This window comes from Mya arenaria, chromosome 2 (assembly GCF_026914265.1).
Source record: "Mya arenaria isolate MELC-2E11 chromosome 2, ASM2691426v1".
NCBI classification, from domain to species: domain Eukaryota; kingdom Metazoa; phylum Mollusca; class Bivalvia; order Myida; family Myidae; genus Mya; species Mya arenaria.
Genome location: NC_069123.1, coordinates 37,821,660 through 37,837,066, shown reverse-complemented (window position 1 = coordinate 37,837,066; position 15,407 = coordinate 37,821,660). Strand labels below are relative to the sequence as shown.

General features: G+C 34.1%; 1 protein-coding gene across 6 annotated transcripts in view; it reads right to left on the bottom strand.

Annotated features, from left to right (window-relative positions):
• The window catches only part of LOC128207423 (cGMP-dependent protein kinase 1-like), a 61,607-nt gene that overhangs the window by 41,700 nt on the left and 4,500 nt on the right, over positions 1 to 15,407 (bottom strand). For all 6 annotated transcript variants that reach the window (XM_052910339.1, XM_052910347.1, XM_052910365.1 and 3 more), the window contains exons 3-4: positions 9,924 to 10,090; positions 158 to 271 (exon numbers count right to left, since the gene is read on the bottom strand). In XM_052910339.1, the coding sequence (XP_052766299.1) occupies positions 158 to 271; positions 9,924 to 10,090 (281 nt within the window). The remainder of the gene's footprint in view (positions 1 to 157; positions 272 to 9,923; positions 10,091 to 15,407) is intronic.

Sequence of the window (15,407 nt, the reverse complement as noted above, 5' to 3'; positions counted from 1 at the left end):
TTTTTCTACTAAGTTGAAAATTTATCCTAAGATGCTTTATAAATAGGGGGTTAGTTCTGGTTATATCATAGAAAATAAACTCGAGAGTGGCTCATATAGCTGACTCGACAATCATACTGAACAATAATATATACTTCAGAAAAGTAAGTCAGTGTACCTCTGACCGATGCTGTTCTTGTGCAGTTATACAGAATAGCCAGTTCACCAAACGCTCGACCTGCGGCCATTTTCCCAAGAACGTTGTTATCTTTAAGGACTTCAAAATCGCCATCTGAAAAAGAGGAAAAGATTGTAACATTTTGTAACCTTATGTAAACAGACAAAAAAACTTTAAAAACAGATTTTTATAGCATTATAGCAACACGAATATCATATTTGTCTCCAATTTGTTTCATGTCACACTCTATATAATGGTTTTAATTAAATATATAATGTTCAACGTAACCTTCTTTTATTCTGTCAATTTATCATATATACCCGGATGATCTATTGCAATTTTTCAGAAATACAATAATTTGAGACTAGCAAGAATAACACTTCGAACAATATTGGACAATAATACGTCGGAAAATATGAGAACTGAAGAGTAAATCATCAGACAATGACCGCAGCAGAAAAAAACACATTTTCGGCCTCCAAATCATACACATTAACCATAAATAGGGCCAATGGCGAAATGCCATCAAGGAGTTATTATAAACAAACATCAGAAGCTCTGTAAATGGAGTTGTCATCGGCAGACATTACGAGAGCTCTCCATGTAGGGAGGTATGGAATATTCCGGCGTCTCGATACTTGATTGCGTATTGATCACCCAAACAGTCCTATGTACTCATACTTAATGCAACAATATCAAATGATTAAATGGTAGCTTAATGGTAATAAAGTAAAAGAACTGGTTAAATGAAGCATCCAGGAATGGAGATGCTTAATTATGTAAATTGTTATTAAAAGAACTTCTTGTCAGATCATTTGCAGACAAAAATATGAAAATCAGATATAAGATAATTTACCATTTGTAGTAACAACTTGTCCTACAATACAAATCTTGATGACAGTCCGGCCAGGAATTACAAACAATACCCAATGGTGACCATGATTAATATACATGGGCACTACAGCAAATTGAAAAGGGGCATAACTCAACATTTATTTAAGTCTGAGTTATTGGCCATAAAAATTGCTACATGTGTTTGTATTGGCTCTGGCATCATTGTATTAATTTTCATTTGGCGTTATTGGAATAATGGTCAAGGTTAACTTTTTTGCGCACATCATGATATAACACTAAGGTCACATATCACAATAACTTAGCTTTCTCAAAAAAATAAGTTGTTTTAAAAATAGGTTGTTTTATCTTATTTAAAACTTATAGAAGCAAAATTGCGTTATACCCTATATTACACACAGTGTTTTACATCAAATTGATTCGACTGTGAGACATTGTTAAGCCTCACAGAACCACAGAAATATTCCCAGTTGCAGAACTTCTCAGCTGATTCAATCAGAATAGAACGAGGATGTATCCCCGAGACACTGACCTCATATCCAAACTTCTGAGACACTTCTTACTTGTGGAATATGTCCACATAATTCATGCCCTTGGGGTTTGTATTTGCAACTTATTTTCCACAAAATGTTTCTATAACATATAATTGCACCAAAGATGAATTGTTATATAAATGTTTGACATTGATTACGTCAAATGAGTGGCAGATCCATGGTCTAGTGGTAACACACATGCCGGTCAATCCAGGGGTCGCAGGTTTAATTCCGTGCTGCACCACTAAACAATAATAATAAATAAGCTGATACACCCCTGTATCAAATGACCCAACGTGATAATGTTTTAGTTTTTTAAATTTACTTCAGGGGCATATGACAAAAATATGTAAAAATGTAAAATATGATTGTTATATTTCTTTATATAACTGATGCTTTAAGATGATGTTTCCTGTTTCCTTTTTTGAAAACTTAAATATCCTTATTTTCCTTCCAAAATATGCATTCGAGATAAAACGTTTTACCAGTAAAAGAAAACAGTTGAGGAATTTGATGAACTTCAGATAAAGGGACAATTTTAACTTAAGATGCTTCAGTAGTTATTTAACCACCCCTGGTAAAACCTACCCAGCGGTTCAACCGTGTAAAACAATGGTAGCCAACTTGAGCAATGCAAAGCCAAATATTCTTTACGATTTTTAATTTGACTGTGTTTGTTCTTTTGTTCATATCTTCACAGCATAAACAATGGCGAAACAGGATGTTTCTGTATTACTTTGCACAGTGGCTGTACCCTCGAAAGCAATTGATGACAGTGTCGATAGAGTCAAGGAATATCACTTTAGCTTAAGAGTTTAAGGGCAACAAGGATTTTCTGCCAACTAAACAATGTAAACTTTATTGTTTTTAAATGTAGGCCATATATACTAATCATTTTAATACTTTTTATTCTAAGTGGCCGATCCATGGTCAAGTAGTGAAACACTTGACTTTCAACCCACAGGTTTGATTCCTAGCCTTGCCACAAAAATGCTCAATATCTTGCAACAAGGTCGTTAAATGGTCCAGTATGCCAGTGTAAAGCACCAGGGTTACTTTAACCAGGGTTACATTCAGTCTGTGATTTACTAGACAGAAACTCTCACTGGGACTAATGCCCATGGCGTGACAAAAATATGGTAAAATAAACATACAACCTCCCTCGAAAAAATACCAGAAAGAAAAATCAACATAAGCGAATTTGTTTAATATAAAAACAGAAGAAAAAAAATTAAAAGCAGGAAATAAATTTGGCATCATCAGAAAAATTTGAGATATCAGATATCGACAAGTTTAAACTATATACTGGTATCAAAACACAACACTGCAATAACAAATAAAAAAATAAGAAATTGGACTTCCTAGGCCTTCTCAGAACCTGAACACCAAAAAGAATAAAAAATGATAGGCCAAATTTAAAAACAATTAAGATAAAAAATACACAATTTCTGGCACAAATGTGGTATTATTTTTCCAGAAAATTACTCTTATTTCCCTAAAGAACAGATAATTACTTTATCGTCATCAACTATTTTTAAGCTGGAAACTTTTTGTACAATTTTCTTCAAGATTTCTTGGAAATTCAAGGCAGTAGAAATTATTGTAATTACCTCCGTTTCCGATAACCCAAAGCAATTTATGTCAACTTTGTTTTCTTCACCAAAGCATCCATAGAATAAACTAGTGATTAACTTGGAAGTGAACAGTCTGAGAACAGCTGATAAAAATCGGTATGATGAAATTACAATACGAATATGGAAGCAATTCCATGGAACTTGGTACCCAAACTTAACTGTGGGAGAGTTTTTCAACATATTAAAGAATTGGAACATAAACAGTCTTATGTTTCGCAATCATAAATAATTGCACCCAGATAATTGCATCTTGGAATCAATTTCAACAGCAATTGAAAACGTGATAGATTTATAATCAGTTTCTATCATGTTTCAAACACGTGTAACAGAATGCTCAACTCACTGTTTCATAATGCCTGACTTCCAATGGGATCTACGAACGTATGCACAATTAATTCGTAAAAATACTCTTAAAAAAAGTCCCATTAAAGCTGCACTCTCACAGACATACCATTTTTGCAACTTTTTGATTTTTTGTCTTGGAAAGAGAATGGTATGCGTAAATATCTGCAAACCAGTAATATAAGATTGCTGACAATAAATCAGATCGTAGATTTTCATATTTCCGCTCGAGGACAAAAAGTAAAAAAGTTGTCAAAATGTTCAATCTGTGAGAGTGCAGCTTTAAGTCTATTATTACCTTAATAAATTCCATGGTTTATTAGCAATTTGTGCATGCTTATTAAGTAAAGAGACATTCATCCCAACAGTGAGTATTTATTTGTTTCTATTCTTTCCTTGACTGGACTGGAATGGGTTCAATCCCCACTACAACCAGGTTTTTTTATACTTTGGTTTTATTATATGCTTTCTGGTTGTTTATTGAGGTTTATCAGTAAAATAAAATTGATATTGCACTGTTTCAAATGTTAAGCCCGCTTTCAAATCCCAGTGATTTTTGGACTAGGGCACTAAAAATGTGACGTAATGTATTCATACGCTGTTTTTTGATTGGATTGCCGTTAGCGAATTTTAATAATCAAAGTAGTATCAGAACTGATTACAATCACAACATCCAATAAAAATAGTTCTCCTAACAATTCAAGCTAACTGAATGTTCTTTTAATGAAGCACAATAAATGCATACGTAGCGAGTGAGTTAATCGGGTTAACCACATGAATGTTCTTGCATACGGTCAGATTATATGCAATAAGAATATGAACATATTGGAAAAGTACGCATCGAGGTTTTCCCGTTCAATGCTCTGTATTGATATACTGGTACCCTCTTTCGCTTTTATCCGAAAAGAAATTAGTATCAGCTAACCGTGGTGCCCGTCGCGCATTCGAAATGTCTTGTGAATTCATACGTATTAAAAGCGAATAAAGCGTGCGGTAAAAGTAGAAAACAACCAGGAAAGTTGGTTTAAAAAAAGTAGTCTTATCCTTTGTATACAATGTTGGTATTCCGAAGTCGGTCCCTAATCTTTTTTTCGACATAATTTGCATGTTTCCGTGATTTTTTCTTTTCGATACAAAGTTTTTTTAACTAATCATCGCATGACACTTAGCAATTTTTTAAATACAACATGATTTTTGGTATTTATTGTTCAAATACTATTAATGTTAACTAAAAACCATATGCCGCGTACCTGTATAACTTTATATTTTTGAAGAAAAGTAAATCAGGGTACCAGTCTACTTATTGACCTCAAAATTTACTCTGATCAGAGCAGCGGAATGATTCAGACATGTATGTTGACATGTATGTTATCACTACTTCCAGATGCTGATGATGTGAATTTCATAGTGCTTTATTGAGGAAATTTATCAATAAAGCCGCCATTGAATGCTTACCACCATCAAACAGATTTAGTTTCATCTTACCGAGGGTAGCATTTTTAATTTGACACGTTAATTTTCAAGCAATACAAGTTCGTTTGAAAAACTCATGTGATTTCAATTTTGCAAAATGGAGATAAAAAAATATCAAATATGCGCATACTTATTTATGAAGTTTCATTCTAAATGAAGCCAAATATATGGATATGTGCACAGCATCTGTGAATAAGATGATTGTTTACCTATGTGCATAGAAACATCTTGGAGCCACTCTCAGTGTAAGTACATGACATTGTGATAAACCATCACCATGGCATTGATAAAACAAATTAATAGCAGTTGTGTTTTTCCATTAAAAAAGATTACTAGGTATTGTCGTTCCAAAGACAAAAATTTAAAAAGTTGTCAAAATGAGAGTGCAGCTTTAAACTCATAATAAAATGTCAATGCACTTCAGTTGACATAATTTTAAACAGATGAAAAAATGTTATTTTTAAAAAGCACAATATATCTTTTATGTGACCTTACATTATAATGAATTTATTCAGATCAGTGACTTTTCTTGCACTTAAATGTGAACAAGAAAGCTTGGGATTGAACACTAAATGAAACAGGAATGAAATTAAATGAATCACAAAATATCATCAAATTTATACACACAAATGTTCTTTGATATACCAAAAAATGAAACTTTTTAGACATACAAAAATTTAACATTTACTAAATACGGTTATAAAAAATGATGAATACATTTGTAGGATTTGATATCCTACTAGATGTAACTCGGCTTCGTTCATTTTTCTAAACTTTCTCTCAGTGATGAGGAATAAATTTTATTCACTGCAGTTGTATTTTCTAATTTTATGAAAATAAGAACAATTGAAACAATTCATTAACTACTGTTGATCAGTGCAGATTGTGGGAGGTCATGGTTGATTTCAATGAACCACCAATAAGCCCTGCCAAAATTGGATACTGATTGGTCAGTCAGGTGCTTTTGGTAGGAATGATTAGCATGAATGTTAATTTTAACCATCATTTATGAATGTTTACACAATCATTGAATATTGAAATAACAAGCGAAATGTTAAACATTTGAATGATGAAAGCCATGAAATATGTGAAGTATTCAAAAAGAGACTATTTTTTCAGCTTGTGTAAAAAATGAGAAAATTGTTAAGTAAAATTATTTATTGTTTATCAGGAAAATGTTGAAATCTCATGTTTAAGGCCTATAGTGATCATACTTGATTGCTATGTTATTGGCACTTATTGCAATATGTTTTACTCATTGCAATATTTATGTAAAACATCAATAATTATGTTGACTTAAGTTTGTAGATAAGAACTAATGGTATAGGTGATGTGAGAATGATCTCATAAGTCTTTAAAACCCCTTTTGGTATTGTGAGTTTTTTGCTCAAGTCTTGTTCAGTTTAGCTTTTGAAGATTTTCAAAGTAACTGCAAAACAAGTCCAGCTGTGTACCAACTTGGCAATGGTTTTATCATAACATAGGATATTGGTTTGAACATGTTAGTGTTTTTGTATGTGGAATGAAATATCATAAGTGGCACTAAATTGAACATAATTTATAGTTCTCATTGATATTACACATAGCCCCAAATACATGTTGATCTAAGATTTAAGGCTTGGATGGAGTCAGGGCAAGAAAAATGCATGTTAATACATTGTACTTTCCAACACAAGAACTGTTTGTTTATTCAAGTAAATAAAGCAATCCCAACACCAAGGAATTGCAGTATTGCATAACCAGCTTAATTGACATTATGAGTTAGAGTTCAAATTGCTGCAATTAAAGGCACATCTAGTTTTCAAAATTATTCAAACTCTGATTTAGCAACCTTAATTTAGTTATATGAACTTCTTTTGCGAAATGAAAGCTTTTTTAGATTTACAAGGACGGGTGAAAAGTATTTTCCAAATGTACTGCAACACCTGATACCTGTTGCCTAGGAATCCAACAAATTTTTGGCACTCCAAATGTTACAGTACTATTCAATTTGGAGTGCCTGAAAAGAAAGCTTCTTGATTCTACATTCAACATCTTCTTTCTGTATGACATATTGGACCAGGGAATCATGAACCTACAACCTTTTGTATCTATTGAGATAGGGAGCTATCCGGACAGTGACTGAGGACAATATAAGAATGGCCAACTGCTGCATTTATTGAGTTATCTAATGCATACAAATTAAGACGGAGAAAATAATTCTAAATTTTTCCAAACTACTTCCTTAAGCATCTTGTACATGTATGTAGTTGTCTTTTACAATGATTGTTCAAAGTTACAATGGCCCTGTAGGTTAAAGATGCTCTGTCCACGTGGTAACAGGTTTTGTACATAATAGGGTTATAAGTACTGCATTTTGATCCAGTAGGTTGTATTCGACTCAAGTAGAATTTTGCAGATTCGGACACCACAAGGCACAAGCCGAGTAAAATCAAAATCTACAAAAAACTACCAGAATCAAATATGACATTCCACCATATCCGGATCAAATCGCAGTTACCACATTTTAGCCTAAAATGTTAGTCGCTTAGGTGTTAATCCGATCTGGTCATTGTTCAGTTTAATTTCGTCCCATCCAGACGTCCAGTATTTGACTTAAAAAAATGGCGGCATCAGAAAATGGCGCTCGACCGAAGACAAAGGCTTCGCGAAAAGTTCAAGAGGCCATTGAGTCTCTAGTGGAGGAGAACAAGGAAATACAAGAGGAGCTTGTGAATTTGACTCCGAAGAAGGAGACCTCTTACGACTCTCTGGATGCTTTACGTCGTGAACGCTCGGTTCTACAACAGCAGATAGAAGAGTGGCGTACCGACATCACAAGAGTGGTATATGGCCGTATTGCACTGGAGCGGAATATGGGTTAAAGTATTTTGTGATATGTATTGCATGTGGATTGATGATGGGTATAAAATAAAGAATAAAATTATGTTTGGTATTCCATTCTCACTAGCAGTGTGATGAACTGCTGATACCATGTTATGAAATTTGATGGTCAAAGTATTTAAAAGACATTTCAATATTTCATACTTTAAAAACGATATTCATCTCATCTTAGTCTACTCAACTTGCTTTGCTATGTACAAAAGTCTGCAGCAGTTATATGAATAGCATTAGACAGAAGGCAGTGCCTAATATTTATCAACAGCACTAAGTTATCATGGTAACATGTTATATGAATTGAATACCAAGCACAAATTAAGAGGGAGAAAATAATTATTCACTTTTTAAATAAAAACTACTTCCTAATAGCATTGTGTATGCAGTATGACATAGGTGTACAATGTAGATGTCTTTTACAAAGATTGTTTAAAGTATGACTCTGTGGTTTAAAGTTCCCCTGAAAAAGAGGCGACAGGTTTTCTATATAGTATATAATTACATCATTGAAAATCTTCTCTGAAACTGCATATAACAGTCCTTTGATTAAAAGGAATTGATCAAATTAAAGAAGCATGTGTGCCAACCACGTAAATTAATTTGTACAAGTCTGATTTAACGACTTTGGGAAATTCAAAAGAACTACGACTTTATCTGATTTAACGCTTTAGCCCCCCTCCACCCCACCCCCCTCACTCTACACACACTTAACTAGATTTTTCAAATTTCCTTTGCAGCTTGCAAGCAGTTTTAGTCTAAAGTTTAAGCTAGCCCATTAAACAGTGACCCCTTGTGATATGAGCCGATTTTTTCAATGCTTTAAGAACATGGTTGTCAACATTCCCCTGAATGAGGCCCTAGTCCATCAGTGCTTTCAGCACTTTGATTTATTAATTAATTATATTGCCTGTGCCTTGCAAATTGGGAAAAAAAGTTGACTTTGAGAAAATACAAAATCAGGCCAAAATAACTACCCCCCCGGTAATATAATGGTAAATATACATGTTTGAACTTATTTATGCATACTTTATGCTGTGAAAGAGTAAGTTATGTCAGGATTTTGTTTATAATTAAAGAAATTCATTGCTTTTTTTATTCACTAACGTAACCAACATTAATCAAGCTGGGATTTTTTTTAAAATTTGGGAAAAATGGACATTTTTTCGCAAGGGGAAACAGCCTAAGAAGGCAATAAATTGCGCCAAAAAAATCACTGAATCCAAATCAAAGGTAAGGGAGCTCAGGGCTTGGACACAATCTCAGCGATGTCATTTCCAAAATGATTTTACATCACACAATATGTTGTCCCCATTAGATAGTGTATACACTCATTCCTTGGCCGATGGGCTCATCAGACATTATGAGAATGTCAGAATAGCCCCCCCGACAAAGACGTCCAGCAATTTTCCATCAAGTCATTAGTTGTTTTCATAAGGAGATTTATAAAAGTTCATGCATGTGAGCACACTAGTATAGAGGCATTTGCAGACAAATATTTTAATTTATTATTTATATTGCTTCACTTAACTTCATACTCAGCAGCCGGGCTCTGACCAAATTATGCCGAACAAACATTAAGTAAAGCAATGATAATAACTATTTCTAACTAGCCCCAAAACCAGGATAGGATAAAAGGGTAGGACAGTTGGCTTGTCTTGAAGTTTATACCAAGCAGTAGCTCACACTCTTGCGCACAGTGGTCAGATATTGGCTCAGTGTGAGCATTATTTGATAAGCTCATAGAGAGCTGAACCTTCTGTACCTTATGCGTAGGAGTGCTCAGATGAAATGACTCAGGTTTGTTCCCCAATAGGTACATTATAAACACTGTCTTCTTACAAGCTAGTCAGGGCTGTAGTGTAATTTGGACCATCATTTAGCTTTCGTTAATATTAAGATTTTCTTATACAAGCTAAGATCTTAATAGGTATTGTTTGTGTAGTTACAGTACCTGCATGTTATTTAATGTCTCTAAGGGACCCCATTTAACCTCCCCTCCACCACCCACCCCCACCCCCGGTCTTGATTTATAAACTTTATGAAATAACATGTTACCTGCAGCGACGTACAAATGTTGTCCCGCATCCCCCTCGCGAATGATGTAGTGTCCCGCTCGGACCTGCTTCTCATACATGCACTCGACGACCTCGCGAATTTGGGTCGAGTCAAGCTTCTTAAGGAAATCGTTGTCCAAGATGGCATCCTTGATCAGCTGCTTAGATCTGTGGGAAATATATTGGGAGTTATTTATTTTTTAAGTAGGCATTCTTTCAGTTCAATAACACATTAAAAAACAACAACATTTGTTTCTCCCATAGCATATACATTGCCAGTGAAAGTTGTTACCATTTTAACAAGTAGATAAAGCTGTACAACGGAACAAAATGGAAATCCATTATATTATTAAGCTTATTGAGTTCATTTTCATGCAAAAATCGGATTTACGTTTTTTTTAATGTGAATTCTCAACGCATATTTGATTGTTTTTTCGTCTTATAATATATTCAGAGTCTAGCTGTCGGAGAAAACATGAGTCTGAGATGCAAGTACTGTAAAAATATATGAAATAAACAGACAAAGTAAATAGATTACTTGATTAAAAAAGTGATATCAACCTCTGGAATAGCAGCAATGTATCCCTAATGTCCAGAGGTAATAACTTAATAGTACTGACATTTAAACAAGCCAATCAGACTAATGATGAGCAATCCAGATAACTTGATTTAAACCAACTGCAGATATGTTTTTAGTCTTCATCAGTGATATCAGCTTAAAATGAGAAGTGCATAAATATTGACTCCAAATAATGCCTTGATGCCTTCCTCTTCAGGTTGTCAATTAAATTAAAGTTTCCGTGTACAAAGGAGAAAATGTGCAAGGAAATTTCCCACTTGCAACCGAAAATAAAGTACGGAAAACCTTGAAAATAAAAAAATATCAGTTTCAAACTGGCTCCACAAATCTCAAGACATGGAAAACCTCGGGAGACATAGTAAATAATGCGTCTATCTGATTTGTACAGATATACGGCACACAATTCACCAAGGTCTTTGTGGAGATGTTTTTGTCTTCAATTATTGAACATACCATTTCCATTTCGAGGACGCATCCATGCATTATTTGGACGGGTAATACCATTATCTAAGATGTACAAAACTACAACAGTCTCTGGGCTAAGACATTCTAAATCTGACTGATATTGATGTATTATGGCGGAGAGTAAAAATTATGGCAGATTTACTGCAAATAAAACTCTTCAATTGGGAAGAAGTTGTCAACAAAATTACCATGCTATGCTTTACTATTTGAGATGGTAAAGGGGAATTACTCCATAGCTTTTTTTGGCAAAAAGATTGGACATGCAACACATGTGCTTTAAAGTGGAATACAAAAATTGCCAAGAATATGTCAGAGGGAAAGACACAAAATCTCCATGGAGTCACCAGAGAACCCTAGAGAGAATCAGATTTTGCTTTGAAAATTATGTATGCAAATTATCAAAATGCCATGGAAACTAAAGCCCTCTCAAGATCTAAAATATTCCATGATGTTTTAAGCTTGTCTATAGCAGAAGAACATGGACACTTTCCCCTAGTGTATTGATGTTGCATTTTGTTTGTATTTATCTTACATCTGCCATTATTTGTTTCGACATCAAACGTCGGTATTGATAATATTATTTCCATGGAAAAATTATCTAACATGCTAGTGTATTTAAATATCTTACGTTACAAAGTATGAAAATTATCAACTTTGTTTGCACAAGCTGTCAGATCTCTTTTCAGGATCTTGTCAGGTTTCCTCAGCTAAGACTTTTTTAGCAAAATTAGCAGACATAAATATTCCTCTAGATGGAAATGTGGTGTTAATTTTTGTAAATCAATAGTAGGAGGCACAGGCATCTGAATCATTGTTTGTCACTAAAATGTTGTTTAAAACCATTTTGGGTACATACAATGAGATAAACAACACATCTGAAGATATTTGGTGTCTTTGATATACAAAAAAGAAAGTTCAAAATCCTCAAAACCGCTAACAAGTTCAGGGCTCGAATTTAGCACTCGCACACTCGCAAAATGCGAGCCAAAATTGGAATATGCGAGTTGAATTTAAAGACACTAGCAAAAATTTGCGAGTTCAAAATTTGCAGAAAGAGATATGAACATAATCGGTGATCAATTCCTGCACAATAGGTATAACACTAATTTTAGAGATGCCTACTTTCGTTTTCCGATAAAGATACAGAAATTGATGACGTAGATTAACATTATGCGCATAGGCAGGTACTTGTTACTATGTTGCAAGTACTCGTTACTTTGCAGTTTTGTACACTGGTCTTTCACTTCCATTTTTGGCGGCGGTATTTAGCGATAATCGTATCGAGACACAGTCTGTATCATGATGACAAGCAAAAAGATAAGTTTTTTACGCGTGTTGATTTAACCCTTAGACTGCTGATGGCGATTTTAAAGGCTTTGCAAACAGCTTGGAACCAGACCAGACGCCGAGTAACTCGGCGCCTGGTCAGGTTCCAAGCTGTTTGCCACTCAGTCAATATATGCCCAAAGTTTTAAGTAAATTGAAAGAAATTTAGAATAAACCAGACAACATTTTTGAGCAGACGACAATTTACCCAGCATGCAAAGGGTTAAAATCGCTGATGGCTGATGGTGATGATAAATCAGTTCCCAAAAAGAAGCCAAAATGAAATAATATGTCCGTTTAAACTGTTTCGAAGTGGAAGAGGGAGTTGTACATTAAATTGACCATCAACACCTATGACAAAAGGAACATTTTTAAAATATTTTGCACAGACCAATACTCAGACTTGATCCGACTTCCTCAGTACGTATTGTCAGTGTTACATATATGATGATATCCTTTAATGTAAAATTACATGATAATTCATTAAATCAATTAAACTATACCTTTAATCATTGTTTTCCATTCAATATATATTTTGCCTAGCAAACACAAAAATTTGCCTTAAAAAATGTGAGTGAGTGTCTGGTTTTACGAGTTGAAAATTTAAGCACTCGCAAAAAATTGCGAGTATCAAAAAAGTTAAATTCAAGCCCTGAAGTCAACTGATGTAGAGATGTGTTTAAATGCAGTCTTATTCTTTTTATGTTGGTAACAGATTATTCTGAATTATCAAACCTTATGTTCATACAATATATTGTTTGGTATTCAAAGATGATTAATATGAACATTCTTCAAAGATGGGAGTGTTTCGAACTAAGAAAAATATAATTATTGATTTATTTGATTATTATCCTTACATTAACTATGGAGGGGCTGCACTTTTAATTCCAATTTATTTTATTTCATTGCTTTTCAACTTGAAAGTTATCTGAGAAATTACTCTTGAAACGTAACAGTTACATCACCTAATCATATGGGTAATAAAAAAAATCCCATTTAAATTGTAAGGTAAAGTCTGATTACTAGCTGCAGAATGATCAGTTACAGACCTAAGAGTCTGTTTATTCAAGGTGCAAGATCTCCCACTAAGGTCGAGAATGATGATGAAAAACATGATAGCAATATTGTCAGGCCAAACAATCTTGCTTCACGTATAAGCCAATAAGCCATACCATAAGTTAACCTTCTGCTTAAAAGCAGTACAGGAAATATTTAAAATACATTATATATGTATTGTATATGAACTTTCAAAGAAATTACATAATAATAGTATCAATGTCTGGTATTTTCCGAATTCTTATACTGGCAAGATACGAAGCTATCTTCCCTTCTAAATAGCAGACTGATATAAATATTTATCAGTAATTCTGTAGCTTTCCAACAGTGGCATGCAGTCGCTTGTTTTGGCTTCAGGGAGCTATTGGAATTGTATCAAGCAAACAATGCCTGTATCATAACAATTTATGCAGTTATTACAATATGTAACATTTTGATAAAGGTCATACAGACATTAAGGTAGTACCAAGCACAGAATGTTGAAATACTTTTTTAAAAATAAAAGAAAATCGTTTAATTGTTTACCTAAGAGAACAAGTCAGAAACCATGTCAAACTGTAGAAATGATAAAATATCCGAACGTTCATGTCCGAAAATAGGTGCTCAGTAAGGACGAGTCACGACAGGTTATTTTGCTTATCAATTACGAACAGTAACTCCAATTTTAAACTATCTAAAAAGTTATTTTCATAAATCGCTTAATTTATATACAACCACAAGCTCCCAAACCTCCTAATTGATGGGTACTCATTACAGGCAACACACTACCAATTTTTGATCCTATTGTTTTAAGTACTTTAATTTTCATATCGTTAACAATTTAAAATTTATAAAATGATACAGGTAAATTATCATTTTACATGCCGAACCAATACATTGCCAGGTTTGGCATCCACAATTTTATCGCGCTTTTTTGACGGATGGTGATCGACCACGTGCGTTGTTGAAGTAATATGCACGAGGAATTCCGATGTATGTTTATTTCTAGCTCAATCAGGCGATAAACCTATTCGGGCAAAACTTCAATCATAACAGAATAGTCTTTCATAATGAAAAAGGCTTATCAAAGTGTTTTAGTCATAAAATGTGTTTAATGAATTGCACACCGTGCACACCTGCGGATGAATAAGAAGGCTGAAGACGTTCATCTGCTGTGTGGTTAAGCGAATACTTTGAGCTTCCATCTATTCATAATTTACCTCGATTTTGTGCGAAAACTTAAGAGAGTGTTTGTGCGATTCGTTCACTTTATATTATAAAAAGTGTGTCAAGCGTGTGACTCTAAGGTAGCGGTCAGTTTAAGGCTAGGTCAGAAGTTGTATTCATATTGTCACAAGTCAAAGTTAAAGTCTCCGGGGGCAAACTGACGCTTCTGCAAGCTGTATCATGACCCAATAACCTAATTAATATAACTTAAGGTCCGTCTAACATCATCGCGATTGATATATCGGTTAATGTTTATATATATGTTTTCCATTCAGAACGCTAGAATGATATGTATCCGTTTCGGAAATAGATACTAACATCGAACCAGAAACACTATTGGATGCTGCACGCGACGCGTGCCATGTAAGTGTAACCAGACGTACATGTACATGTAGGAGTTCAAATTTAGCGATCTACCAAAAAGTAGAGTGGGAGAACCGTAGCAGGCCGAGGAAGCCCGCTCTTATTTCTAAATATAATCAAAATTAGACTTTTACTTATTTTGTGTTTATTTGTGCATGCGTCAGAATCGATCTACGAAAAATTAATGATCAGAAAATTGAGAAATTGGCCTACACAAAAAAGCAAACACCAAGTCAATGCGACCTTTGACTAATGACAGCAGTTTATCATGTAATCCTTGGTGGAAAAATAGACTATGAAACTATTTTTTGGTGCATTCGTCAGAATCGATCTACGAAAAAATAATGAACATAATAATGAAAATTGGCCTTCACAGAAATGCAAACAAGAATTGTATGCAGAAGGGTAATCGGTCCCAGCACCAGTTTAACAAGTTATAGACTGACTAAACTATAATACTATATAACTCGTTTTTTGGGTGCATTCGTC